The sequence below is a fragment of the Ursus arctos genome, unplaced genomic scaffold, assembly GCF_023065955.2.
Source record: "Ursus arctos isolate Adak ecotype North America unplaced genomic scaffold, UrsArc2.0 scaffold_34, whole genome shotgun sequence".
In the NCBI taxonomy this organism is placed as follows: Eukaryota; Metazoa; Chordata; class Mammalia; order Carnivora; family Ursidae; genus Ursus; species Ursus arctos.
The window spans coordinates 2,540,361-2,566,890 of record NW_026623030.1 but is presented as its reverse complement, the minus strand read 5'-3'; the positions used below and the strand labels follow the sequence as shown (position 1 = coordinate 2,566,890).

The following is a 26,530-nucleotide window of genomic DNA, read 5'->3' as shown; positions in this document are numbered from 1 at the left end:
GAGGGGTACCTAATTGTATCCCACCCAGAGCTATCACCCCCCAGCATGTTGCCATCCTACCCTCCACCCGGAATGACACCCAGAGTGACCCTCCGAAAGACTACCACCCTGTACCATCTGAAGCTCTCTGATAGTTCCTCGCGCCAAGTGGCATGACCTAAATTTCCTATTGGACAGTTTGTACTGGCCAACCGGACTCTTAATTGGGCAGAGGCTGTAAACACCCCGAAAAATTGCCCCCGGAGGGTTACGCCCACGAACCCCCATAAAAACCCAACCAATTCATAGCTCGGGGCTTCTTCTCCGCTGCCCCTGCGTGGGTTATGAGAGGAGCCCCAGCGCGCTGGTCCGGCAATAAAGCCTTGTGTGATTGCATCAAGAGCTGTCTCTCTCGACTTCTTGGGGTTGAGTCGCCGCGTCCTTTAAGGTAGGGTGTGACACCCTCTTTCGGCCCCCTTACAAGACATCTGGATGTCTTCTTTGGGAAAATGTCTATTTATGTCTTCTGCCCATTTCCTAACGGGATTATTTGGGTTTTGGGTCTGATAAGTTCTTTATATATTTTAGATACTAACCCTTTATCAGATACGCCATCTGCAAATACCTTCTCCTGTTCTGTAGGCTGCCTTTTAGTTTTGTTTTGTTTTTAAAGATTTTATTTATTTGACAGAGAGAGAGTACCCAAGCAGGGGGAGTGGGAGAGGGAGAAGCAGGCTTCCTGCGGAACCAGGAGCCCAATGGGGGACTCGATGCGGGACTCATCCCGCGACCCTGGGATCACGACCTGAGCCCAAGGCAGACGCTTAACGACTGAGCCACCCAGGCACTCCTGCCTTTTAGTTTTGTTGACTGTTTCCTTTGCTGTGCAGAAGATTTTATTTTGATAAACTCCCAATAGTTCATTTTTGCTTTTGTTTCCCTTGCCTCTGGGGACGTGTCTAGTAAGAAGTTGCTGGAGCACCTGGATGACTCAGTTGGTTAGGCATCCAACTCTTGATTTCAGCTCAGGTCTCGATCTCAGGGTTGTGAGTTCAAGCCCTGTGTTGGGCCTCCATGCTGGGTGTGGAGCCTACTTAAAAAAAAAAAAAAAATTAAAAAAAAATTACTACAGCCAAGGTCAAAGAGGTTGCTGCCTGTGTTCTCCTCTAGGATTTTGATGGTTTCCTGTTGGAGCACAGATGATAAATTGTAATATAGGTGACTATCAATCTTTTCCTTTATGATTTGGGCAATTTGTGTCTTACTTAAGAACTCTGCCCCTACCCCCAAGGTCATAAAGTATTCTGTAGTTTTTACTGAAAGGTTTTTTTGTTTTTTTAAGATTTTATTTATTTATTTGAGAGAGAGAGAGCGAGAGAGAGGGAGCGGGAAGGAGAGGGAGAAGCGAGCCCGATGTGGGACTTGATCCCAGGACCCTGGGATCATACCTGAGCCAAGCCAGATGCTTAACTGACCGAGCCACCCAGGCGCCCTCTACTGAAAGGTTTTCACATGTTGGTATTTAATTCACTCGGATTAAATTTTTTAAAAGATTTTGTTTGTTTGTTTGTTTGTTTATTTATTTAAGAGAGAGAGAGAGCAGGCTAGCACACAAGCAGCAGAGGGAGAGGGAGAAGCAGGCTCCCCGCTGAGCAGGGAGCCCGATGCGGGGACTCATTCCAGGACCCCGGGATCATGACCTTAGCGGAAGGTGGACGCTTCACCGACTGAACCACCCAGGCACCCCGTAGAGGAAGTATCTTATTCGTAATGTTATAAACATGTCAATATTGTTGCCACTGCTCAAAATGCATTTTATTTGTTAAAGGTTTTTATTGATATAGGTAATCTCTACACCCCATGTGGGGCTTGACCCTGACATCAAGAGTTGCATGCTCTTCTGACTGAGCCAGCCAGGAGCGCCTCAAAATACATTTTAAAATAGTTCTTAATCTGGGGCGCCTGGGTGGCTCAGTTGTTAAGCGTCTGCCTTCGGCTCAGGGCATGATCCCGGCGTTCTGGGATTGAGCCCCCATCAGGCTCCTCCGCTGGGAGCCTGCTTCTTCCTCTCCCACTTCCCCTGCTTGTGTTCCCTGCTGGCTGTCTCTCTCTGTCAAATAAATAAATAAAATCTTAAAAAAAAAAAAAAAAGAATAGTTCTTAATCTAATTAGTTCCATAGTGGGCATTGCGTTATTCTGAATATCCTCAGTTATAGGAAATCTTCACCCTCTGACCACACACTTGAGTTTTGGGAAAAGCCACTGGATCTCAGACCTTGATTCTAAGGTCATATTGCTCTGAAGTACATTCTTTAGAGGTTATCCAGGCAGGGTCTGTGGGAAGTAAACTTAGTTGTTTCTCTGAAAATGTTTACCTTTATCTTGCTCCATTCTTAAGAGATTCTGCTGTTGCAGGTTGACAATTGCTTTCCTGCAGCATTTTAAGGATTTTATTATTTTTATTTTTTAAAGATTTTATTTATTGATTTGAGAGAGGGAGAGAGAGAGTACACAGCAGAGAGAGAGGAAGAGGGAGAAGCAGACTCCCTGCTGAGCAGGGAGCCCAACACGGGGCTTGATCCCAGGACCCCAGGATCATGACCTGAGCCGAAGGCAGACACTTAACTGACGGAGCCACCCAGGCGCCCCTATTTTTTTTAATCTTTAAATTTATTTTATTTGAGAGAGAGAGAGAGAGAGAGCGCACACCCGGACGAGTGGGGGGAGGGGCAGAGGCAGAGAATCTTATCGGACTCCACGCTGAGTACAGAGCCCGATGTGGGGACTGAATCACCACCCAAGCAGAAACCAAAAGTCGGACGCTTAACCAACTGCACCACCCAGGCTTCTCTTAAGGATTTTATTTTTAAACTATCTCTACACCTAACCTGGGGCTCAAACTTGCAACCCCAAGGTCAAGTAGCTTGCTCTACCAACCGCGCCCGCTAGGGGTCCCTCTTGCAGCATTTTAGATAGTTTCCACCGTCTTCTGGATTCCCGTGGTGCTTTTGAAAAGCTGCAATTTGTTTTCCCTGTTGTCAGTGTTTTCTCCCTCCCTCTCTCTCCTTCTCTCTCAGTCTTCTCTTTGTCTTTGGTATCCTACAGTTTCTTTTCTTTTCTTTAAAGATTTTATTTATTTATTTGACAGAGAGAGAGACAGCCAGCGAGAGAGGGAACACAAGCAGGGGGAGTGGGAGAGGAAGAAGCAGGCTCCCAGCGGAGGAGCCTGATGTGGGGCTCGACCCCATAACGCGGGGATCATGCCCTGAGCCGAAGGCAGACGCTTAACACCTGCGCTACCCAGGCGCCCCTGTCCTACTGCTTCAATACCATATGTCTAGGTGTGGATTTATTCATTTTGATCCTACTTGAGATTTGTGTGTTATGGGTTGAATTGTGTCCCCCAAAAAGATATGTTAAAGTACCTCTGAATGTACTTTTTAACTCCCAGTACCTCTGAATGTGATTTTATTTGGAAGTAGAATCATCACAGATGTAATTTATGTGGGAAACGAAGGCAGAAGAAAAATTATTAAATTTTCTTTCTACCTACACCCATTGACAAGTCCTTGAAACAGGCAGAGTGACAGTCCTCTAGGGACTCAACTGCCTCAATGTTAATACTTTGCTAAGGGCAAAAAACAATCCTAGCCCACGGCGCCCCCCCCCCCCACCCAGGATCCTATAAGTCCACTTTAACATATAAAAATTCCTTTAGAAATTTCCTTTATCTCTAACCCCCCCAAGATACGTGTTGGCAGTCACCCCCCCCCCCCCAGCATATGGCCCACTAACATACATCTGAAGGGTCTTATGACTCAAGTTTTACTAGATGGTAATAAATGACCTTTCCCAACAATAGCTAGCCCCTCAAGGTCCTGGAAACCTTGCTTCCAAAATTCCTCAGAGATTATGCTCTCCCTAACCCCCTGCCAACTTGAAAGTCTATAATGGGCCACTCCTCATGACCCCAGTGCAGCTCTTTTTGCCCATGGGTCCTGTCCCTGTGCTTTAATAAAACTACCTTTTTGCTCCAAAGATGTCTCAAGAATTCTTTCTTGGCTGTTGGCTTGGAACCCTGATGTCGTTCCTACATCAGTAATTAAGATGTGGTCATACTGGAGTAGGGTGGGTCTAAACCAATGTAACTGGTGTCCTTACGAGAACAGAAGAGGGAGAAAGAATGAGGTGAAGACACACAGAGAGAACACCAGGTGATGACTGAGGCAGAGATTGGAGCAGCAAATCCGCAAGACAAAGATTGCCGAGGCAGGCTGGCAGTGCCAGAAGCTGGGAGAAAGGCACGGAAAAGATTCTCCCCTGGAACCCTTCAGAAAGAGCACTGCCCTGCCAACACATGGATCTGGAACTTCTAGCTTCTAGGATTCTAAGAGAATAAATTTCTGGGGCTCCTGGTGGCTCAGTCAGTTAAGTGCCTGCCTTGGGCTCAGGTCATGATCCCAGGGTCCTGGGATGGAGCCCCGGGTCAGGCTTGCTGCGCAGTGGGGGGTCTGCTTCTCCCTCTCCCTCTGGCCCTCCCCCTGCTCTGCTTTTGCTGGCTCAGGCTCGCTCTCTCAAATGAATAAATTAAAAATCTTAAAAAAAAAAAGTAAATTTCTGTGAATTAAGCCACATAGTCTGTGGTACTTTTCTGCATAGGCCCTAGGAATCTAATACATTGTGTTTCCTAAATTTGAGGGTTCATGTCTTTCATTAATTTGCAAAATTCTCAGCCTCCATATCTTCAATATTACCTCTCCTCTTTCCTCCTCCTCTCTCATTCTGGAACTTCAATTGGGCATATGTTGGACCTCATTTCATGAGCCTGTCTTTTAACTTCTCTTTCATAATCTTTTTTTTTTTTTTTCCTGTGTGCTACTTTCTGAATAACTTCTTAGGTCTATCTTTTAGTTCCTTAATTCTCTCTTCAGCTATTTTTATGTTCACTTACCATGTTTTTTTTTTTTTTAATTTTATTTTTAGAAGTTCTAATTTTTTTTAAAGATTTTATTTTTTAATTTTTATTTTTTAAAGATTTTATTTATTTATTTGAGAGAGAGAGAGCGAGCACAAGCAGGGGGAGTGGGAGAGAGAGAAGCAGGCTCCCCACTCAGCAGGGAGCCCGAGATGGGGCTTGATCCCAAGACTCTGGGATCATGGCCTGAGTAGAAGGCAGATGCTTAACTGACTGCACCACCCAGGTGCCCCTAAAAGTTATTTTTTTTTAAAGATTTTATTTATTTTTTTGATGGAAAGAGAGACAGCCAGCGAGAGAGGGAACACAGGCAGGGGGAGTGGGAGAGAAAGAAGCAGGCTCCCAGCCGAGGAGCCTGATGCGGGACTCCATCCCAGGACTTTGGGATCACACTCTGAGCCAAAGGCAGACGCTTAACGACTGAGCCACTCAGGCGCCCCTCCTTAAAGTTATTTTTAAGTAATCTCTACATGGGCCTTGAACGCACAACCCTGAGATCAAGAGTTGCACACTCCACCAACAGAGCTGGCCGGGCTCCCCTACAAGTCCTATTTTGTTCTTTTTCAAGTCTGCCATGTCGTTTCAATAGTCTTTTATTCCTTTCTCTTGTTTTAAAGTTTATTTATTTATGGGGCGCCTGGGTGTCTCAGTCAGTTAAATGTCTGACTCTTGATTTCGGCTCAGGTCATGATCTCAGGATTGTGAGATGGAGCCCGATCTTAAAATTCTCTCTCTCCCTCTCCTTCTGCCCTCCTCCACCCCTGTCCCACTCTGTCTCTCAAAAAAAACATTTTTTTAGAAGTCTTGTTTTCATTCCCCCCCTCTCCCCCCCCCCCCCCGAGGAAAAGGTGATTTAATACCTACAAAACCCCTCCACCTTCAAGTAATTGCATTCTGGGATTTCAGCTTTTCTTCCAATTCTGAATCCTTCTGTTTTTTTCCTCTTGTGAGAGGAAAGTTAAGTAGACTTAAGGCCATCAAGAACGAAAAGAGTTGGGCAACGGCTCATCACTTGTTGTCTTATATTTTTTTACTGCCACGAAACTGTCCGTATTTCTGTGTGTCCTCCAATCAGACACACGTTCACCGCCGCTTAAAAGCGAAGGCTGTAAAGGAGACTGCGTTAACTTCAGCGAGCAGATTTCGTGAAGTGCCTCCTGTTTAGCACGTTAAGTTCAGCACGTTTTCTTGACTTCGGACATTCCCCTTTCCCGGATTATAGGAAAGATCCATTTACAGAGTTTGTTTTAAGAATGTGCCCACGCCTATACCTTAACAAGATTTTTTTTTTAAAGATTTTATTTATTTATTTGACAGAGATAGAGACAGCCAGCGAGAGAGGGAACACAAGCAGGGGGAGTGGGAGAGGAAGAAGCAGGCTCATAGCAGAGGAGCCTGATGTGGGGCTCGATCCCATAACGCCGGGATCACGCCCTGAGCCGAAGGCAGATGCATAACGACTGAGCCACCCAGGCGCCCCCTTAACAAGATTTTTAAAAAGAAAACTGTATAAAACATCTAGCTTCTTGGTCTCTGGGGTATTTGATGTGACTCTAGAAACTGCAACTGAGCCGCTAATCTTGGCGCTCCATCAGCACAACCGGGTTCCTTCCTGACGCTGCTGAGGGATCCCGGTTTCTGCAGGGGTTCAAGGGAAAGGCCCCTTGAGACCTGTGCGCGTTCCTTTCGCGTATCTGCAAAAGCTGTACTCCCTCTGTTACCTTCCTCATCATTCACAGTGTTTATCTTCTTAAGATTCGTGGTAACGGGTTTTGCTCTGTTTTTAGATTTCGTGTGTTTAGCTGGCTATATGAAGTACGTTTTTGGACTTGTCCTCTTAGCTTGTTCTCGGCCGTTGGCTTCAGGACCCTTGAGTAGCAGCTCATGCCCTGGGTGACGCCATCTACACACACAGGATCTTCAGGCTTTTTTCTTTTCTTTTTTTTTTTTTTTAAGATTTATTTATTTATTTGAGAGAGAGAGAGAGAGAGAGAGCGCGTGCTGGGGGAGGGGCAGAGGGAGAGAGAATCCTCAAGCAGACTCCCCGATGAGTGCTGAGCCAGAGGCTGGGCTCCATCCCAGGACCCTGAGAGCATGACCTGAGCTGAAATCAAGAGTTGGTGGCTTAATCCACCGAGCCAGCCAGGCGCCCCTCCTTGCTTTAGTTTTAAACCCCATCTTCTATTTTGTTAAATATTTCAGCACCCTTACTGTGTATTCTGTATTTTATAATTCCAATATCTGACGGCATTGGGGGTCCGTTTCTACCTTTTGTCTTACCGTGTCTCTTTCTCAGGCTGGCTTGTTTCGCCTGGGGTCCATGACTTGGAAATGAGGTATAGAAGCATCTGGATTTTATAGGTGAGAGTCCCATGAAGCCTGGCTGGGGAATGGGGGATGCCCTCTAAAAGGATTTATCCTGGCTTCAGAAAACTGCCTTGAAAGTGCTGTCTGTCTGGGACCATGTGAAGTTAACTTGTCAGCTTTGGGTTTTCTGGCTTGTTCGAGTAGTACGTAAGGAAACCCCAAACCCATGAGGGCAGGCTTGGGCTGCAAGTTCTCAGGAGAGATTTGTTTGTTTCTATCAAAAGTCCAGGCCAAGACAGACAGTTTCCCCGTTGTCTGCCTCTGCCCATGGGCAGGTTCCTGAGGTCCGGGCTCTCCGTGGGCTCTCAGTCCCGCATCCCCACGGTGCAGGCCCTACGCTCCTAGGGCACGAGAAGGACGGGGAGCCTCAGGGCACTTGTAGTTTCAGTTCCCAGCCTGACCACACTGATTTTCAGCCGTTTCTTAATTCTCATCCCTGGAGGACGGTGTGTTTAAAAGGATGTCTGTTCTGGAATATTATTCAGCCATAAGAAAGAATGAAATCTTGCCATTTACAATGACATGGATGGAACTAGAGTGTATCACGCTAAAGGAAATAAGTCAGTCAGAGAAAGACAAATACCACACGATTTCACTCATACGTGGACTTCAGAAACAAAACAAATGAGCAAAAGGAAAAAGAAAAGAGAGAGAGAGAGAGAGGCAAACCAAGAAACAGACTCTTAACTATAGAGAACAAACTGATGGTTCCCGGAGGGGAGGTGGGTGGGTGGGGGATGGGTGAAATAGGTGACGGGGATTAACGGGTACACTTGTCGTGATGAGGACTGGGTGAGGTATGGAAGTGCCGAATCACTCTGTTGTACACCTGAAGCCAATATAGCACTGCGTTGACCAACCAGAATTAAAATAAAAACTTTATTTTGGGGTGCCTTGGTGGCTCAGTCAGTTAAGCGTCTGTCTTCGGCTCAGGCCATGATCTCAGGGTCCTAGGATCAAGCCCCACGGGGCTCCCTGCTCAGTGGGGAGTCTGCTTCTCCCTCTCCCTCTGCCCCTCTCCTCTGCTCATGCTCTGTTTCTCTCTCTCAAATAAAGAAATAAAATTTTTATTAAAAAAAAACCCAAAACTTTATTTATTTTATTTTTTCAAAGATTTTATTTATTTATTTGACAGAGAGAGAGCACAAGCAGGCAGAGCGAGAGGGAGAAGCAGGCTCTCCGCCTAGCGGGGAGCCCCACATGGGGCTCGATCCCAGGACCCTGAGATCATGACCTGAGCCAAAGGCAGCCACTTAACCGACTGAGCCACCCCGGCGCTCCTTATTTTATTTTTTAAAAAAGATTTTATTTACTTATTTGAGAGAGGGAGATTGTGAGAGAGAGATCATGAGCAGGGGGGAGGAGTTGAGGGAGAAGCAGACTCCCCACTGAGCAGGGAGCCCCCCGTTGTGGGGCTCGATCCCAGGACCCTGGGACCATGACCCGAGCTGAAGACAAATGCTTAACTGACGGAGCCACCCAGGTGCCCTGAAATAAAAACTTTAAAACAATTTCTACAAGGATGTCTGCTCTCTCACACTGAATGTCTCGAGGTCATTTATATCAGCAGGGCTTGCAGGCTCCCCTCTACCTCAGTACTGCTGTGTATTTTAAAGACTGTTTTGTGGGGTCACACTAGATTCTGCCTGGCTTTCCTGACCAGCTCTAAGATTCTAAGATTCTTGGCCAAAATGACGTTTTGATGCACTGCGTGCTCAGGGCCCCTGCCCTGGTCAGCATGCCGAGTTTCCTTTTATTTTTTTTTTTAAAGATTTTATTTATTTATTTGACACAGAGAGAGAGACAGCCAGCGAGAGAGGGAACACAAGCAGGGGGAGTGGGAGAGGAAGAAGCAGGCTCCCAGCAGAGGAGCCTGATGTGGGGCTCGATCCCAGAACGCCGGGATCACGCCCTGAGCCGAAGGCAAACGCTTAATGACTGAGCCACCCAGGCACCCCGAGCACGCTGAGTTTCTGATTCTTCCTGCTAAGACTCTGGTGGGGGAGGCATGCACCTTCCTGGGCAGAAATTAGTAGAAACATGGGGCGCCTGGGTGGCTCAGTTGGTTAGGCGGCTGCCTTCGGCTCGGGTCATGATCCCAGGGTCAAAGGATCGAGTCCCACGTCAGGCTCCTTGCTCTGCGGGGAGCCTGCTTCTTCCTCTGTCTGCTGCTCCCCCTGCCTGTGCTCTCTCTCTCTGAAGAACAAATAAATAAAATCTTAAAAAAAAAAGGAAATTAGTAAAAACATTAAAAAAAACTTTTTTTTAAAGATTTTATTCATTTATATGACAGAGAGAGAGCACAAGTGGTGTGGGGGTGGGACAGAGGCAGAGGGAGAAGCAGATTTCCTGCTGAGCAGGAAGCCCAGTGGGGCTTGATCTCAGGACCCCAGGACCTGAGCTGAAAGCAGACGCTTAACTGACAGAGCCACCCAGGTGCCCCTGCTTATGCTTTCAAAACAGGTCCAGGAGCCAAGCATCTGGTCTCATCAGGAAGGGAAAAGTTTTCATGCACAGTTCTCCGAAAGAGAGAGGCAGGAGTGGGGTTTTCAAGAGCAACCTGACTCGTCGAAAGAAGTGAAAAGCATTTGTTCAAGAAAAGGAAGAAGGAAGGAGCAGGGTTTGGTATCCTCGCCGTGCCGGGGCGGCCAGGGAATCATCCCTGGTGTGGAGCGGCAACTGGGCTGCTGTTGGTTGTGAGTGGTAATGTTAGCTGTGGAAGAAGACGATGAGCCATCTAACTACCCCCCCCCCCCCCAGCCACACACACTCAGTAACCCCTCCCCCATTAGCCACTCTGGCTAGAGTAAAGGGGAAGCAAAATCCAGCCTGGGTGATGCCACTAGTTTTTGTTCTCTTCTCCAGGTGGGAGTGAGACAAGACTGAAGGACTCCATCAAAATCTGCTCGTTGCTGCTTCTATTCTTGCTAGGACCTGTATCCCGACCGCACTTTACATGGGCCTTGCAAATAGGGTCCATCCTCCTTGCATGGAACCAGGAGTTAATGGTTCTCTAGGATAAATAACACCGAAAGAGGGACCTGATGACAATGACTGGAGGAAGCTGTCCTTTGGGCATTCCAGACCACCTGAGCTAGACACCAATGCCAAGACCTTTCTGCTCCAAGGAATGACACCTAGGCCCTCGTCTTTGTTCTGAGTGGTTCCTGGATGCCCGAGAGGAGGTGGGCACCAGATCACCATCCCCAATAAAAACCCCAGACTCTGAACATAGGAGAGCCTCCCTCCTTTCGGAGTTTCCTGGACACTCGCTCTGTTACTTGCTCTCTTTATCTTCAGTAAACTCTGCTCTCACCTCCTGCCGGCTCACATTTAATTTCCATCCTGTGTGAAGCCAAGGATCTTCCTGGCTGGTTCTGCAGGACCCCCACTGGGTCCTCAGACCTGCCTGCTGGCATCAGGAATAGAAAGCCCCCCCCCCCCCATATTCTCAAAGGTAAGCTTTGGAAGGGCCAAAGACGTTGGAAGCTTGCACTGCTGTTCCTCCAGATAAGAAGGGGGAGAAAAGGGTTAATCGGTTCACAGGGCTGATGCAAAATTTTCCATTAGCCAGAGGAGGAAAAAAACAACATTCCAATTCCAGCCTTCTTCATCCCAGCTGCAGTTCTCTTGGATTCCAGCCTGGACCTTCCCTAGAGCCTATAATGTTAAACCAGTAAATGCTGGATTGGCCGCCAAGGGTTTAAGCATATTTGCAATGAGGAAAACAAAAGAGGGGGGCTTTAAAAAATGGCTTTGTATTTTGTGGCTATTTGACTTTGTTAAACAACCAAAATGCAACTGAATAATGTAAAAGATCGGACTGGCCTGTTAAATGATTCTGGGGTCCGGCAGCATCCCATCTAGCAAACAGAAAGGGGCTCCGTGGAGCTGCGGTAAAGGAAAGGTTTTTTCAAGGTAGAGAGGGAGCAGAAAGAAAGGCAATTATTACCAGAGAATCCATTGTTTTAGGCAAGATCACTCTCCTTAGGGGAATGGAATGGGTTATGGATGACCAGTTTTCTAGTGTGGACCAGCAAACTCCACATTGATCAGTTAAAGGTTACCGTCCTGGGGTGCTGGGACTGCACTTAAATTAGGTGTTAAGTCTTGGTTTGCTCACATGGGGCCCCTAACATAAGTGACTCCCTTTTGGGCCTGTGGTTTTCTTTCTAACAATCTAGATCTCTGGTAGAATTGATATAAAATGTTATATACTTTAATTTCATAAATGCTAGAGGGATCATCCCAGTCAGGGAAAGCTGGGAAGAAAAAGGATTATGGGGCACAACTTCCTTGCTTTTTGCCGGTGGGCCAGTTAACATTTCCATTCTTTTGAGTATTTGAAAAAAATAATAAATCTTCATAGCTGCTGTCTTTTGCCTTTTGGAGCCTCCGGAAAAAAGGATGATGGAGAGAACCATGGCGATCTCCACATGGAGATACACTTTTGGAGCTTTCAAAAAGTGTTCGCTTTGCTCAAGAGCTCTTGTAAAATCAGGTGTGTGATCCTTTGAGGCCGGTGACTCTCCAGTCTGGTGGACGTATCTTTTTCTGGCGAGGGTAGGGGTTAATTCAGATTCGAAGCTGGACCAAGTAAAAAGGGCCCAGGGAAACCTTACTTGCCATTTGGATTCAGAACCCACCCCCGCTCTCTGGAAGGAAAGCCGCCAGCAGCTTTTTGGGAATCCTGAGTCACAGATCCAACCTGAATTGCCCAGAGTTGACTCTAAGTGCAATCCGATACATTGGGCTGTGACCTGATGTAGTCCGAGCAGAAGCTGTGCCCAGCTTATGCAACCAAAGCACAGAGAATTTGTTCTTCAGCCCAATATGCCAGAAGCCAAAAGCCGACTCGGAGCTTTTGGGTGAAAAAGGTGAGCTATTCATTGATGTGGCATTACCTAGGATTGGGAGCACGTACTTAAAAGTCCCAAACTCCCTGATGGCTTATAAGTGAGGGTTTTTAAGGGCAAAACAATCAAGGGTTAAGAGCGTCAGGGCTGCGGGTTTCTCAGGCATTGGGTTCATTTCAAGATCGAAGAACTTGTTTGTGTTCTGGGTACTGGTCGTTTCCTTCCCTGGTCCGGGTCAGCAAAACATTTCAGCAATGTTTGTCAGAGATGCGGTCTTTGTTAACAGAGGCTATCTATCTTGTCCCCTATGCTGCATTTTCATTATCTTTTTTCTTCTTTTTAAAGATTTATTTATTTGAGAGAGAGAGAGAGAGAGAGAGTAAAGCTGGGGGAGGGGCAGGGGCAGAGAGAGAGGGAGAAGCTGAGCTGGGAGCCGGACAGGAGGCTCAATCCCAGGACCTGGAGATCATGACCTGAGCCGAAGGCAGATGCTTAACCATCCGAGTTACCCTGGTGCCCCATCTTTTATTTTTATTTTTATTTTTATTTTTTTTTAAAGATTTTATTTATTTATGTGACAGAGAGACAGCCAGCGAGAGAGGGAACACAGCAGGGGGAGTGGGAGAGGAAGAAGCAGGCTCCCAGCAGAGGAGCCCGACGTGGGACTCGATCCCGGCACGCCGGGATCACGCCCCGAGCTGAAGGCAGACGCCTTAACGACAGCGCCACCCAGGCGCCCCATCCCATCTTTTATTTTTTTGAGAGATAGAGCATGCCTTCGTGCGTGCACAAGTTGGGAGGTGAGGAGAAGGTGGAGAGGGAGAGGGAGAGAATCTCAAGCAGACTCCTCACTCAGCATAGAGCCCGATGCAGGGCTCAATCTCAGCACCCTGAGCTCATGACCTGAGCCGAAATCAAGAGTTGGACGCTTAGCCCACTGAACCACCCAGATGCCTCTCAACTGAGGACATTTAAAGACCAAATTGGCTTTATTCAACAATTCATGAAGTAGATAGCATCCCTTCTAGCAAGTAGAAAGGAGCTCCGGCTCTCTAAAGAAAAGGAAAGGTGTGTTTTGTTTTGTTTTTTCGATTTTATTTATTTATTTGAGAGAGACAGAGAGCATGAACAGGGGGAAGGGCAGGAGGAGAGGGAGAAGCAGACTCCCCGCTGAGCAGGGATCCTGGCGAGGGGCTTGATCCCAGGGCCCCGGGGTCACGGCCTGCTGAGCTACCCAGGCACCCTAGAAAGGAAACATTCTTTTTTTTTTTTTTAAAGATTTTTATTTATTTATTTGACAGAGATAGAGACAGCCAGCGAGAGAGGGAACACAAGCAGGGGGAGTGGGAGAGGAAGAAGCAGGCTCATAGTGGAGGAGCTTGACGCGGGGCTCGATCCCATAACGCCGGGATCACGCCCTGAGCCGAAGGCAGACGCTTAACCGCTGTGCCACCCAGGCGCCCCTAGAAAGGAAACGTTCTTAAACGTGAAAAGGTGGTGGGAAAAGGAAATTTTGCCAAAAATGCATTGTTTCCAGCAAACTTGCCTTCTAAAGAGGACGAACAGGTCCATCACGCAGATTATCTCACTAGTGCTAACCCCGTAGTTCCATGTTGACTGGTTAATGGTTACATTCCTGCAGGGGTTGGAAGCTGCAGTTAGGTTAGATATTAAGTCTTGGTTTGCTGATGTGAGGTTTAGCCAAGTGATTCCATTTTGGGTCTGCCGTCTCCTTCTTAACAACCGTGGAAACATCATGGATGCACACAAAAGAGCTTATTTTCTGTTTGGACCATGTGCTGTTCTGCTGTGTATTTCAGATACAGAGATTGTGTTCCCAGCGTGTGAATCCCCCAAAAGCTGGGAGTCGGGAGAAGGCACATCACGGGGACTGCGATCCCTCTGCCCAGATGGGACTCCCGACCCCGCTCTCCCGCTATCTCACTATTGTGGCCGATGGCTTTCCCGAGGAGGGGCAGTTGGCGTCAATAAGCCAATCATCTGACTCTCTGTCCCTCCCCTTGCCCCTGGTACGCACCTGGTAGGAAGGCAGCTGACCTAAAAGCAGCTGTTGTCAGAAAAAGATTAATCTTTTCCAGGCTCCTCACTGGTTAAGTCATCAGGGCAAAAGGGGTGGGAGGTTATGTAAACCCATATGAAATTGTCGAAACTTCAGGATTTTGTCCTCATCATTTTCTGAACGTGATGTATCTTTCTGGTTAAGTTACAAAAATGTCTTTTGTGGAAATGCTTTTGTCCCTCTTGCAAACAGTCTTTGTAGACGTGGGTCTGGATGAGAGTGGGAGATATGAAGTTTTTTTTTTTTTTAAAGATTTTATTTATTTATTCGACAGAGATAGAGACAGCCAGCGAGAGAGGGAACACAAGCAGGGGGAGTGGGAGAGGAAGAAGCGGGCTCATAGCGGAGGAGCCTGATGTGGGGCTCGATCCCATAACGCCGGGATCACGCCCTGAGCCGAAGGCAGACGCTTAACCGCTGTGCCACCCAGGCGCCCCGAGATATGAAGTTTTGATTAGTAAATGGGACACCACAGTTTTGTTTTTTTATTTTATTTATTTATTTATTTATTTATTTGAGAAACAGCACAAGCAGGGGGAGCGGAAGAAGCAGACTCCCCACTGAGTGGGGAGCCTGTTGCTGTGGGACTCGATCCCAGGACCCTAGGATCATGACCCGAGCTGAACGCAGACATTTAATGGATTGAGCCACCCAGGCACCAGGGACACCACAGTTTTACAAGGGAAAACATCAAAACACAGGCACCTGAGAAAGTGTGAGGGAGTTAGGGAAAGGGGGGAGGGCATTCATGATCCTTGTTCCTGGAAGCTTTCTCCTTTTCCTGAAGGAAAACTCTCCAAGCTGCTGTGAGTCCTTCAAATTCAGATGTGAGCCTATCGTTCTACCTGACAAGTAATGACTGTGGAAGATGGGGGTGGTTCCAGCTCCCGCACGTGCCACACAGAACACCTGCAGATGTGGCCGACACTCAGGATGGATGAATTAGTGTCACCGACAAGCAAAACGGCTAGGAACTGACCACCCTAGGCTGTCCCTCGGAAACCAGGGGCTGGACTGAATCATGCAGACTCAGAACCCCACAGTGGGAGGCTATGTGTGGGGCTGACTGCCTAAATGCATGACCTGCTTGGGGTGCCCTAATACTAAGCTGTTTGTTTCCAGGGGGACCATGGGCGCCCTCTGGGACTGTGCTTTTGCGTGTGTGTTTGTGTGCGCCCTGAGTTTAATGACAGCCCTGGAAGGCATTCAGATTTGCTTCAGTTTATGAGCCAGAGCTGTGCTGTGTTTCCATCGATCCCTTGGACTGGATAAAAAAGGCTCATACAGAAAGTGGAGGAGGAAACCATCCGGCTTGCTACGATGGTCTTGATGGTTAATGAGCTTTCTCGTGACCGGCTAAGTCCAGGACCCCAAAAAGACATTGCTGAGATCAGTACTGCATAGTGGTCTCATCCAGTCATGTGGGGTTCCACTGATGATAATTTTGCTGTGAAGACACCACAGCTAAGGACGGAGGGGTAGACCGCACAGAAAAGTTACCGTAACAGTCCTGATTGCTATTCTTGGAAAGGCCTGCTTTCAAGGTTGGCCCTCCATAGGTGTGTATTTTGAGAGGCTTTTCATAATTAACTTCAGACCATCAGGAGTGACTCACTGTGCCTAAACTATTGGCACAACCAATATGGTTTATTCTTTCCTCTTGGGAGTCTGGCATTTGGACATGTGCCAGATAGGGGATCACCCCCCAGGAAAAATCCTGGGCATGGAGCCTCTAGTTGGCGACATCTCACACATGTTGCCACAGCTTGCTGTTGGGGCTAATTGAGCATGCCGTGTGCGACTTCAATGGGAGGGGATTCTAGAGGCTTCTACCAGCTTTGCCTCATGGGGATCTTCAACACAGAAGCTGAAAATGACCCTGCTTGCAGGCGCATCTCATCCAAAGCCTGGGAGTTTGCTTCCTTCGGACTGACTGCTGTCATGGTGTTGGAAGTTTAGAGGTAGAAGGAGGACAGGAAGTGGGAGGAGGTGCCAGTCAGGTGGAGGGTGTCACATGCAAAGGTAGAGAGATTGGCACATGTCCCTATTTGCAGAGTCAAATTTAGTGCCATAACAAATATCACTGTATCAGGCCCGTATATCAAACACACACGCACACACACACACGTATACATACTTGATGGAACATTATCCGGCTGTTCAAAGTACAGGTAGATGGACTTTGTAGCAATATGAAAATAAGCGCACGAAATGGCGATAAAAAGACCAGGTACAAAGAAGCAAAGAAGCTAGCATCTAACTGAGGCAGAGGGCTCAGTGATTTTATACAGATATTTTGAAAATTATGTCTTACAACAGACCTGAGTCTGAGTGGAGGAATGATCCCATTTGACAGCAAGGGACACCAGGACTCAAAGAAGTTCATGACATGCTCCAGGTCACATAGTTAAAGAGTGACAGGGTCACGATTTAAACTCAGGTTTTTTGAACTGTGCCCTCCATGCTCCCGGCATGAGTGTGTGTGCACGGGCACACACCCCGCGCACACACACGCGGGTGCACGCACCACACCCCCACCCACAAATGCACCCCCCAACGCCACCATATACCCCCTCAGTGCTCCCACCTCCCCCCACACCACACCCCACACATTTGAAGCACACAGGAGCCCAGGTGTTCATGGATCAAACCTATCCGCGACCTCCAGGACAGAGGCGGGTTGTGCTCTCCTGACAGCGAGCCTCCTGATTTTAGGGATCCTTGCAATCTGGATAGGCTGAGGATCCCTCCAAATCATCCAGTTCAGGTTCCTCTTTTGCTTGACAGTTCTGCCCTCAATTAATCTCTCTGCTCACATGTTATACTGAGAGGAGGAAGAAGAAACCAGGCCACACACCTTGAACACTTTGCTTGGAAATCTCAAGTAAATATCCAAGTTCATGGTTTATAAACTCTGCCTGCCACACACCTGCAGGCCATAATTCAGTTAAGTTCTGCCACTGTGCCCCTGGACCCCCTGGAACTCCTTGCAGACTGCCAGAATTCTTTTCCTTAGAAGGGACAGAAACTCAGTGCCAAATGGTTTAGGCAAAAGGAGGGATTCCCTGGAAAACTCGGTTGTCGGAAGGGGAGAGGTACGGCTTGCCCACAGGGGAGCTGGGGTCAGAAGCTGCTTTTCTCTCCAACTCTCTTTTTCTGTGACTAAGCTGCTTCCTGTCAGGCCAGCCTGCCTAGTGAGTTGCAGTTGTGACCAACGCACCAGTGGCCCCAGCTCATGTATGTAAGAAAGATGTTAGGGTTCGAAGCTGACGGCCAAGAAAGAATTCTTGAGACGTCTTTGGTGCAAAAAAGGGATTTTATTAAAGCACGGGGACAGGACCCATAGGCAGAAAGGGCTGCACTGGGGTCATGAGGAATGGCCCATTATAGACTTTCAAGTTGGCAGGGGGTTAGGGAGAGCGTAAGTCTCTGAGGAATTTTGGAAGCACGGTTTCCAGGACCTTGAGGGGCCAGCTGTTGTTGGGGAAAGGTCATGTACTACTGTCTAATAAGACCTTAGTCGTGAGACCCTTCAGATGTATATCGGTGGGCCATATGTTGGGGGGGTGATTGTCAACACGTATCATGGGGGGTATAAAGATAAAGGAAGTTTCCGAAACAATTTTTATATGTTACAGTAGGCTCGCAGGATCCTGGAGGTCGGGCTAAGGTTGCCTTTTGCCCTTAGCAAAGTATTAACACGGAGGAAGTTGAGTCCCTAGAGGAAGGTCACTCTGCCTGTTTCAAGGACTTGCCAGTGCGCTGTAAGGGAGTTAAATGATTTTTCTTCTGCCTTTGCTTCCCACATCACCCACGATGCCCATGTTAACTTCCTCTCTCCTGAATTCCAGCTTCAAACATCCCAGGGAAGCCTTCTGATCCACCTGCTCGGCCGGGTCAGAGGGATGGGTTACTCTCAAAGCCTGGGCTAGAGCTGGGTGGCAGGCCCTAGACCCTCAGAGCTGTGCCTGGGATCACATCCAGGGTAGGGTGAGGAGTGAGAAGAAGAAAGGGGAAAGGGATGTTTTGGCTTTTGGCTGTTGTCTCCCTGATCTGGGCATTTTCCCTTCGCACACCCTCATCGACCTGCAGCTCACACTTTCTCACGCCAGCTGCTCTGTTGGTGGGTAGCTCCGACTGCAGAAAATTCTTTCCTAAATCTAATCTCCCAGCCTAGGTTCTCACCAACCTGGGACACACCTGCAAATACGCTATCCCACCGGGCGACCTCTAAGGTTCCTTCCACCCACCGGACGGAGTATCCCAGTCATCCTCTACCCTTCCTTTTGTCCAGGAACAAAACTCTTTGATGTCCATGGGTTGTGGGTTTTCCAGGTCCAGGAGCCCTGGCGTTTCCAAGCCAGGGTGAAGCCCGGGACCTGCCAAGATCTCTGGCACAGGCGACCGGAAAAGCAGGCAGGTACGTGGGCAAGGTACCAGCTTGCCCAAAGCCTTCCTCCTCCGCGCCCCATCTCCGCTGGGAGCCCCATCTTGAGACCCTTCCTCCCAGATCTCCCTCTCCGCCGAGGGCCCCTCTCCCCAGGCTGCGCCCCCTCCCCCTCAGCCACCCCTGAAGATCTTTCCTCCCAGATCTCTCTCTCCGCGGTGCGCCCCCTCCTCCCCGCGCTCTCTGTCTCAGCAGTCCCGCCCCCTCCCACCGTGCGCCGTCTTCCTTGCGGTCTGCCCCTTCCCACCAGCGCGCCCTGCACGCAATGCACCGGGAGCTGGTGGGATATGTGGGCGGGCAGGCAGGCCGCCCAGCCCCCAAATATTAGCCTCTGTGTGCGCGAATCTCCTGATCAAAGCCTGGGGTCGGCGCCGGGCGGGCCCCTCCGGGAAGGACAAAGTCTAGCGCTCGGGCAGGGTCCCAGCTGGAGCCCGGGGAGGGCGGGCCGGGATAGGCAACTATCTGGGCAGTGAGCTAACGCGCACTGGTGGAGGCCCCACGGGGGTGGAGCCCGAGACCCTGTATCTCGGAGCGCCCCAGTCCTGCCACAGCTGCTGTCCTGAACCTGCTGTCCGTCGCGTCCCCGCTGCCGCCACGATGGGCCTGGAGCTCTACCTGGACATGCTGTCCCAGCCTTGCCGCGCCGTCTCCATCTTCGCCAAGAAGAACGGCATCCCCTTCAAGCTGTGCACCACGGAGGTGTTCAAAGGTGGGGTGGGGCCGGCTCTGCAGGTGTCCACAGCTCCCGCCTGAGCCACAGGCTCCTGGCCCCGCAGCTCCCTCTTCTTCCAAACAATTTCCGTCGCCCTCGTAGCCCCAGGATGAGAACGAAGGCAAAAGAAATATAGATAAAAATTAGATTTCCATACAACCTGTAGCCCATTGACAAGTGCTTGGGACCGGCAGAACATGACAGGTCTCAAAGAACTCACACTGTCTTTTTCTTTTTCTTCTTTAAAGATGTATTTATTTATTTTAGAGAGAGAGTGTATAGGCGGGAGGGGGAGAGGGAGAGAGAGAGAGCGCCTCAGGCAGACTCCACGCTCAGCATAGAACCCTCATGGGGCTCCGTCTCTGACCCTGAGATCAGGACCTGAGCCGAATCCAAGAGTTGGGTGCTCCCTAGACATCCCCACAGATGAATTCTTTAAACTTTTTTTTTTATGTTCAGTTAGCCGCCATATAGTGCATCATTAGTTTCAGATGTAGAGTTCAGTCATTCATCAGTTGCATATAACACCCAGTGCTCATCACATCAGGTGTCCCCCTTCATGCCTATCACCCAGGGACCCCCTCCACCCTCCCCTCCAGGAACCCTCAGTTTCTTTTCCATAGTTAAGAGTCTCTCATGGTTTGTCTCCCTCTCTGATTTCTTCCCCTTCAGTTTTCCCTCCCTTCCCCTATGATCCTCTGCACTGTTTCTTATATTTCACATATGAGTGAAACCATATGGTAATTGTCTTTCTCTGCTTGACTTATTTCACTTAGCATAATCCCCTCCAGTTCCACCCACTTCGATGCAAAGGGTAGGTATACGTCCTTTCTGATGGCTGAGTAATATTCCATTGTATATATGAACCACATCTTCTTTATCCAGTCATCTGTTGACGGGCATCTCGGCTCCTTCCACAGTTTAGCTATTGTGGACATTGCTGCTATGAACATTGGGGTGCATATGGCTCTTCTTTTCACTACAACTGTATCTTTTGGGTAAATACCCAGTAGTGCAATTGCTGGGTCATAGTGTAGCTCTATTTTTAACTTTCTGAGGGACCTCCACACTGTTTTCCAAAGTGGCTGTACCAACTTGCATTCCCACCAACAATGTAAGAGTATTCCCCTTTCTCCACAGCCTCGCCAACATTTGTTGTTTCCTGCCTTGTTAATTTTTGCTATTCTTACTGGTGTAAGGTGGTATCTCATTGTGGTTTTGATTTGAATTTCCCTGATGGCTAATGATGTTGAACATTTTTCCATGTGTCTGTTAGCTGTAAGTCTTCTTTGGAGAAGTGTCTGTTCATGTCTTCTACCCCCCCCTTTTTTTTAGGATTTTATTTATTTATTTGACAGAGAGAGACAGCCAGCGAGAGAGGGAACACAAGCAGGGGGAGTGGGAGAGGAAGAAGCAGGCTCCCAGCAGAGGAGCCCAATGTGGGGCTCGATCCCAGAATGCCAGGACCATGCCCTGAGCCGAAGGCAGACGCTTAACGACAGAGCCACCCAGGTGCCCCATTCTGCCCATTTTTGACTGGATTATTTGTTTTTTGGGGTGTTGAGTTTGAGAAGTTCTTTATAGATCTTGGATACCAGTCATTTATCTGTAATGTCATTTGCAAATATCTTCTCCTGTTCTGTGGGTTGCCGCTTAGTTTTGTTGACTGTTTCCTTGGCTGTGCAGAAGCTTTCTACCTTAATGAAGTCCCCAAAGTTCATTTTTGCTTTTGTTTCCCTTGCCTTTGGGGACATGTCTTGAAAGAAGTTGATGTGGCTGATGTCGAAGAGGTTACTGTCTATGTTCTCCTCTAGGATTTTGATGGATTCCTGTCTCACATTGAGCTCTTTCATCCATTTCGAGGTTATCTTTGTGTATGGTGTAAGAGAGTGGTCCAGTTTCACTCTTCTGCATGTAGCTGTCCAATTTTCCCAGCATCATTTATTGAAGAGACTGTCTTTTTCCCATTGGATATTTTTTTCCTAATCTGTCCAAGATTAGTTGACCATAGAGTTGAGGGTCCATTTCTTTTCTTTCTTTCTTTTTTTTTTTAAATATTTTATTTATTTATTTGACAGAGAGAGAAACAGCCAGCGAGAGAGGGAACACAGGTAGGGGGAGTGGGAGAGGAAGAAGCAGGCTCCCAGTGGAGGAGCCTGATGTGGGGCTCGATCCCAGAACGCCGGGACCACGCCCTGGGCCGAAGGCAGACGCTTAACGACTGAGCCACCCAGGCGCCCCTGAGGGTCCATTTCTGGAGTCTCTGTTCTGTTCCATTGATCTATGTCTTAATGTTCGTGCTGTGCTAGAGGTAAAAGCAACCTTAGCTTGACAATAGCCAGACCTTCAGAATCCTGTACGTCTACTTTAACATATGAAAATCCTTTTGGAAACTTCCTTTGTCTCTATCCTCTCCCAACTTAAAAGGATATAACCAATCACTCCTTACAATCTCAGTGAAGCTCTGCTCACAGGTCCTGTCCCGTGCTTTAATAAAAACACCTTTTTGCACCAAAAACATCTCAAGAATTATTTCTTGACTATTCGCTCCCAGACCATATCCCTTCATTTTGGACCCTGATCATGGGGCCTGAGTCTTCTCATCTGGACTCTGAGCCTCTGTGTAGACTTGGTGAGTACTTCCTCTTCTCTTCCTTTACTGTCATTCCTGGGGCTCTTCAAGGAGCATCGTCTTGTTGGAACACTTGCATGTCAGTTGCTCAGGCTGCAATCCTCTAGCCCATGGCTACTCTAAGGGGAGGAAAAAAGCCTGCCTTTTGGCTGGAAGGTAGTACCCTGGCCAGAATGGTAATAAGATCTAGAAGCTTGATGCTCTCTCTTTATTTCTATTCTTATTCAAAGTTGTCTTTCTTGGGCACGGGACAGCCACCTAAGTCGCTAGCATGGCTGCCAATCTTAAGACTCCCATCTGAGGTTTCCTCCTCATTGGTCCAAGGTGATCCCCTTCACATCTCTGGTCGAGCCACTTCTGGCCATGAAACCTCAGCCTGGAGCCAGCTGAAACCAGTACCTGATTGAATTAAAACCCAGCTGGAGGTGGCACCTGACTTTGGCTCAGGTCATGAACTCAGGCTCGTAAGATCGAGACCCGCGGGCTCAGAGCACAGTGTGGCGTCTGAGACTCTCTCTCCCTCTCCCTCTAGAATAGCTAATCTTAAAACATTTTTTTAAAAAAGGTGCTTTTATTAAAGCATAGGGACTATAGGGAGAAAGAGCTGCACTGTGGTTGTAAGGTGCAACTGATTATATATTTTGGAATTGGGGGATTAGTAGAGATAAAGGGAGTCCCTAAAGGGATTTAAAAATTCTTTATTTTAAAAAAAATATTTATTTATTTATTTGAGAGGAAGAGAGAAAGAGAGAGAGCAGGAGTGGGAGAGAGCATTAGTGGGGGGAAGGACACAGAGAGAAGCGGACTCCCTGTTGAGTAGGGAGCCCAACGTGGGGCTCATGGAATTGAGGGATCCCAGGCCCCTGGGATCATGACCTGAGTTGAAGGCAGACGCTTAACCGACTGAGCCACCCAGACGCCTCTGCAAAGGGATTTAAAGACTAGCAGGATCCTGGAGGTCTGGCTCTCGTCAAGCTGAGGTTGCTTTGGGCCTCTAGCAAAGCATGACATCAAGGCAGTGGTGAGTTCTTTGAGGAAAGTCACATTCTGCCTGTCTCAGGTATTTATCAAAGGGCTGCAAGTTGTAAGGAAATTTAATTTTAATCTACATTTCTTTTGCCTTTGCAGAGATTGCCCTCTGCTGTGTGGCCTTGGACAGGTAGCAGGCCCTCTCTGAACCTTAGCTTTCCCCTCTGAGAAGGAGGATAATGTTACTTCTACTCTGTGGGATGGGGAGTAAATACTGAGCCGGATTTTCCTGACTTGAAAGCCTGTATTTAGAGTCCTAAAGCCCTAAAGACCCTGGGGAGCTGGCCACCACGTGAGAGTTTAGAGGTGGGAATTGCTGAGCCTCGCCTCTTTGCCTCCCTTCCTCCCGCTCACCCCAGACCTGGCCGAATAACTCCCTTTCACCCACCCGGAGCACCTGGCTGCGCTCCTGAAACCCCTCAGCCATCCTGGGAGGCGGCAGGGCAGGGAGGCCATCCCCGTTTGTGGTCCCAAGGCCCAGCTGTGGCCCCACACAGCTTCGCCCAGGCTGGACTTGGGGTTCTGGCTGCGGAAGGGAGAAGGAGGGCACAGCGGCTGTGTTTCTTGCTGTGAAGGCCTTTTTTGACTTCTTTCTCCACAGGGCAGCACCTGAGCAAGGAGTTCTTTCAGATTAATAGCCTGCGGAGGGTGCCCACCCTCAAGGATGGCGACTTCATCTTGACTGAAAGGTGCTTTCTTTCCCTAAGCCCCCAGCCCACCTGGCCTCTGGCTGTCCTGCTGTGTGCCCTCTTAGACCCCATGTGGCAGGTGAGGGCAGAGGGAGGGGTGTGGTGAGACCTGACAGCTGGGGTTGGAGGTGACCGGGATTCTCCGGGGGCTGATGCCACATAGCGCTATACTTCTCTTGTCTTCAGCCTCCTCTTCTGGACCCCAGGGCCTCTGTACCCCCAGACTGAGGGGCACTAGAAGAGGACATGGGGGCACTTGTCCAGTTGGACAGAGACCAGGTTCAACACATGGAAGCTGGAAGGGCCTCTCCTGACTCCTTAGGCTACTCTCCAGAGTCTGCCAGGGCCTGAGGGGACAACTCATGGTGAGGGCCAGCCACCAGGCAGGTGGAGGACAAGAGGTCAGGCGGCTACAAGACTGATGGCCGGAGGACCTGTCAGAGGGGACCCATGACAGATCTGAGGACATGCTTCCCCCCCGACCCCCCAGGTCCCCAACCCATACACTTGGACATGCAGGGGACTCGATGCAAGATTCCAGAGGCCCAGAGAACCTTTTCTGAGCTGTGTGGCCTCGGATAAGTCGCTTAATTACTCTGACCCTTAGCTTCCTCACACGCAGACGAGAAAGCACATCTGTGCCTCCCAGGGCAGCGGCTGTGGTGTCACGGAGATAAGCCTCTTAAAGGGCAAAGTGGACGGTCTGGCCAAGCGTCCATGCTTGAGACAGCAAAGGAAGGAGACTCGGAAGGGTACAGGCAGGGGAGAGAGAGGAGGCAGCGCCCAGGGAGCGGCAGATGGGAGGGGAGGCCGTCAAGTACAGAGAAGCCCCAGAGCCCCACTGAGGGTTGGGAGCCGCTGAGGAGAAAGGCCACGAAGCAGGGTCCTCATAGCCACTGCGCCTGCCCTTATCTCTAGCTCTGCCATCCTGATTTACCTGAGCTCTAAGTACCAGACGGCGGACCACTGGTACCCATCGGACCTTCGGGCCCGGGCTCGCGTGCACGAGTACCTGGGCTGGCATGCGGACTGCATCCGGGGCACCTTCGGCGTGCCCTTGTGGACCCAGGTGAGCAGAGCCGTCCGGGGCTGTTGGCGGTGCGGGCCCTGGGAGGAGGCGGGGACCGCGGCCTGAGCCCACCCTTTGCACATCAGGTGATGGCACCGCTCATTGGGGTCCATGTGCCTGAGGAGAAGGTGCAGCGTAACAAGACCTTCATGGACCTGGCGCTGCAGCAGCTGGAGGAGAAGTTCCTGGGGGACCGGGCTTTTGTCGCCGGCCAGCAGGTGTCGCTGGCCGACCTCATGGCGCTGGAGGAGCTGCTGCAGGTGTGAGCTGGGCCTGCGGGGCGGCCTCTCTGGGCAGCAACCTCCCATCCCCTCCTCTGTAGACAGGAACACTGAGGCAGGCCTAGGGAAAGCTGGGAATTTACCCAGAATCACAGAGCAAGTTGCTGTCCAAACTGGCGCTTTCGCCCTGCCCTTCTGCTTCCCTCCTGGGCGTGGTGTTTCGTGCTGGTGCTCTCGGGCCCTGAGGCTGGCCACACTTGCCTGGGCCTCCCATGGGGGTTGGGGAACGGCCCTGGCACATGTGTTACTGGTTCTGGCATGGTGGGCCTCAGCATCACTGTAACTCTCCCCTCCTTGTCCCTGCAGCCTGTTGCTGTTGGCTGTGACCTGTTTGAGGGACGGCCGAGACTAGCAGCGTGGCGTGAGCGAGTGGAGGCTTTCCTGGGTTCTGATCTGTTGCAGGAGACCCGTGGTCCCATCTTGAACATCCTGGAGCAGGCGGTCAACAAAAAAGTCCCAACCCCGCCCCCAGAAGTCCATCCGTGTATGCTGCTTCGTATTTCCAGGATCCCCTGAAGAGCCTGGAAGGGGGGCTGATGGTTGGAGGCCAGGAGATTAGCAATAAAGATTCATTCTTAGTTTCTTACTTGTCCTTTTTCAGCCTATCTTGCCTCAATCTCTTGTTTCTGACTCCTGAAGGAGCTCTGTACAGGTAGGACACCTGATGCCCTTGGCAGTGCTGTTTCTCAGGTGTAGCAGACGTAATCAATAGAAGACTAAAATCCACCACATATAAAGAGCTCCGAAAATTCAATAGCATGAAGAAAAACAAATCGACTTCAAATCAGCAAATGTCATTGGTCTTTTAAATATAATGAAGACTTGGGGTGCCTAGGCAACTCAGTCGGTTAAGCCTCTGACTCTTGACTTCGGCCCAGATCATGATTTCAGGGTCTGAGATGAAGTCCTGTGTCCAGCTCACACTCAGCACGGAGTCTGCTTGTCCCTCTCCCTCTGTTCCTCCTCCCACTTGCACGCTTGCTCTCTCTTTCTCACTCTAAGTAAATAAATAAAATCTTAAAAAAATATAATGAAGACTCAGACACTTGAATAAGAAACCAAGAATGATCGGTTTTATTGCACTGTCGTATTATATTATATGTATGTAATAAAAGTGTGTCCCAGTGACCTTCACCACAGTTAATCAAAGTAACCTCACAGATAACAAGTCAGTGTATCACGTTGTCATCAGGGCAATAAAATGTTAAGTAAGCCATTAGAATGGCAGACTACTAAAGGATATAGATAATGTTTCAAGGGCTATGGTAATGGCTTTTGACGTCTGGGAAACATAGAAGACTTAACAAGCACTCCTGTCTTCCAGTGCGATTTCAGTGTAAGAGCAAACAGTGGGGTTATGGACTGTGCACAAGCCGCCATGTGTATCAGCCAGATTGATATGTGTGACAGAGC

At 49.1% G+C, this 26,530-nt stretch overlaps 1 protein-coding gene and 1 long non-coding RNA gene across 6 annotated transcripts; both read left to right on the top strand.

Annotated features, from left to right (window-relative positions):
- The first annotated feature begins 84 nt into the window (after nucleotides 1-84).
- On the top strand, nucleotides 85-10,643 carry LOC130542467 (uncharacterized). The gene is made up of 3 exons (XR_008957039.1): nucleotides 85-427; nucleotides 7,252-7,316; nucleotides 10,188-10,643. It is a non-coding gene; the product is annotated as an uncharacterized LOC130542467 (long non-coding RNA).
- Nucleotides 10,644-11,706: 1,063 nt separating this feature from the next.
- On the top strand, nucleotides 11,707-26,143 carry LOC113247073 (glutathione S-transferase theta-2B-like). 5 transcript variants are annotated; one of them, XM_057306040.1, is made up of 8 exons: nucleotides 11,707-12,199; nucleotides 15,046-15,817; nucleotides 18,594-18,678; nucleotides 19,257-19,414; nucleotides 23,680-23,767; nucleotides 24,686-24,836; nucleotides 24,923-25,096; nucleotides 25,424-26,143. In XM_057306040.1, the coding sequence occupies exons 4-8, from the start codon at nucleotides 19,303-19,305 to the stop codon at nucleotides 25,631-25,633; spliced, it is 735 nt and encodes a 244-aa protein (XP_057162023.1). In that variant the 5' UTR covers nucleotides 11,707-12,199; nucleotides 15,046-15,817; nucleotides 18,594-18,678; nucleotides 19,257-19,302; the 3' UTR covers nucleotides 25,634-26,143. The 5 variants fall into 5 exon arrangements, with proteins under 5 accessions (XP_057162023.1, XP_048077502.1, XP_048077508.1 ...); XM_048221545.2 differs by having other exon boundaries at nucleotides 12,020-12,199; nucleotides 19,199-19,414; XM_048221551.2 differs by adding an exon at nucleotides 16,148-16,219 and having other exon boundaries at nucleotides 12,020-12,199; nucleotides 18,594-19,414; nucleotides 25,520-26,143.
- The last annotated feature ends 387 nt before the right edge of the window (nucleotides 26,144-26,530 follow it).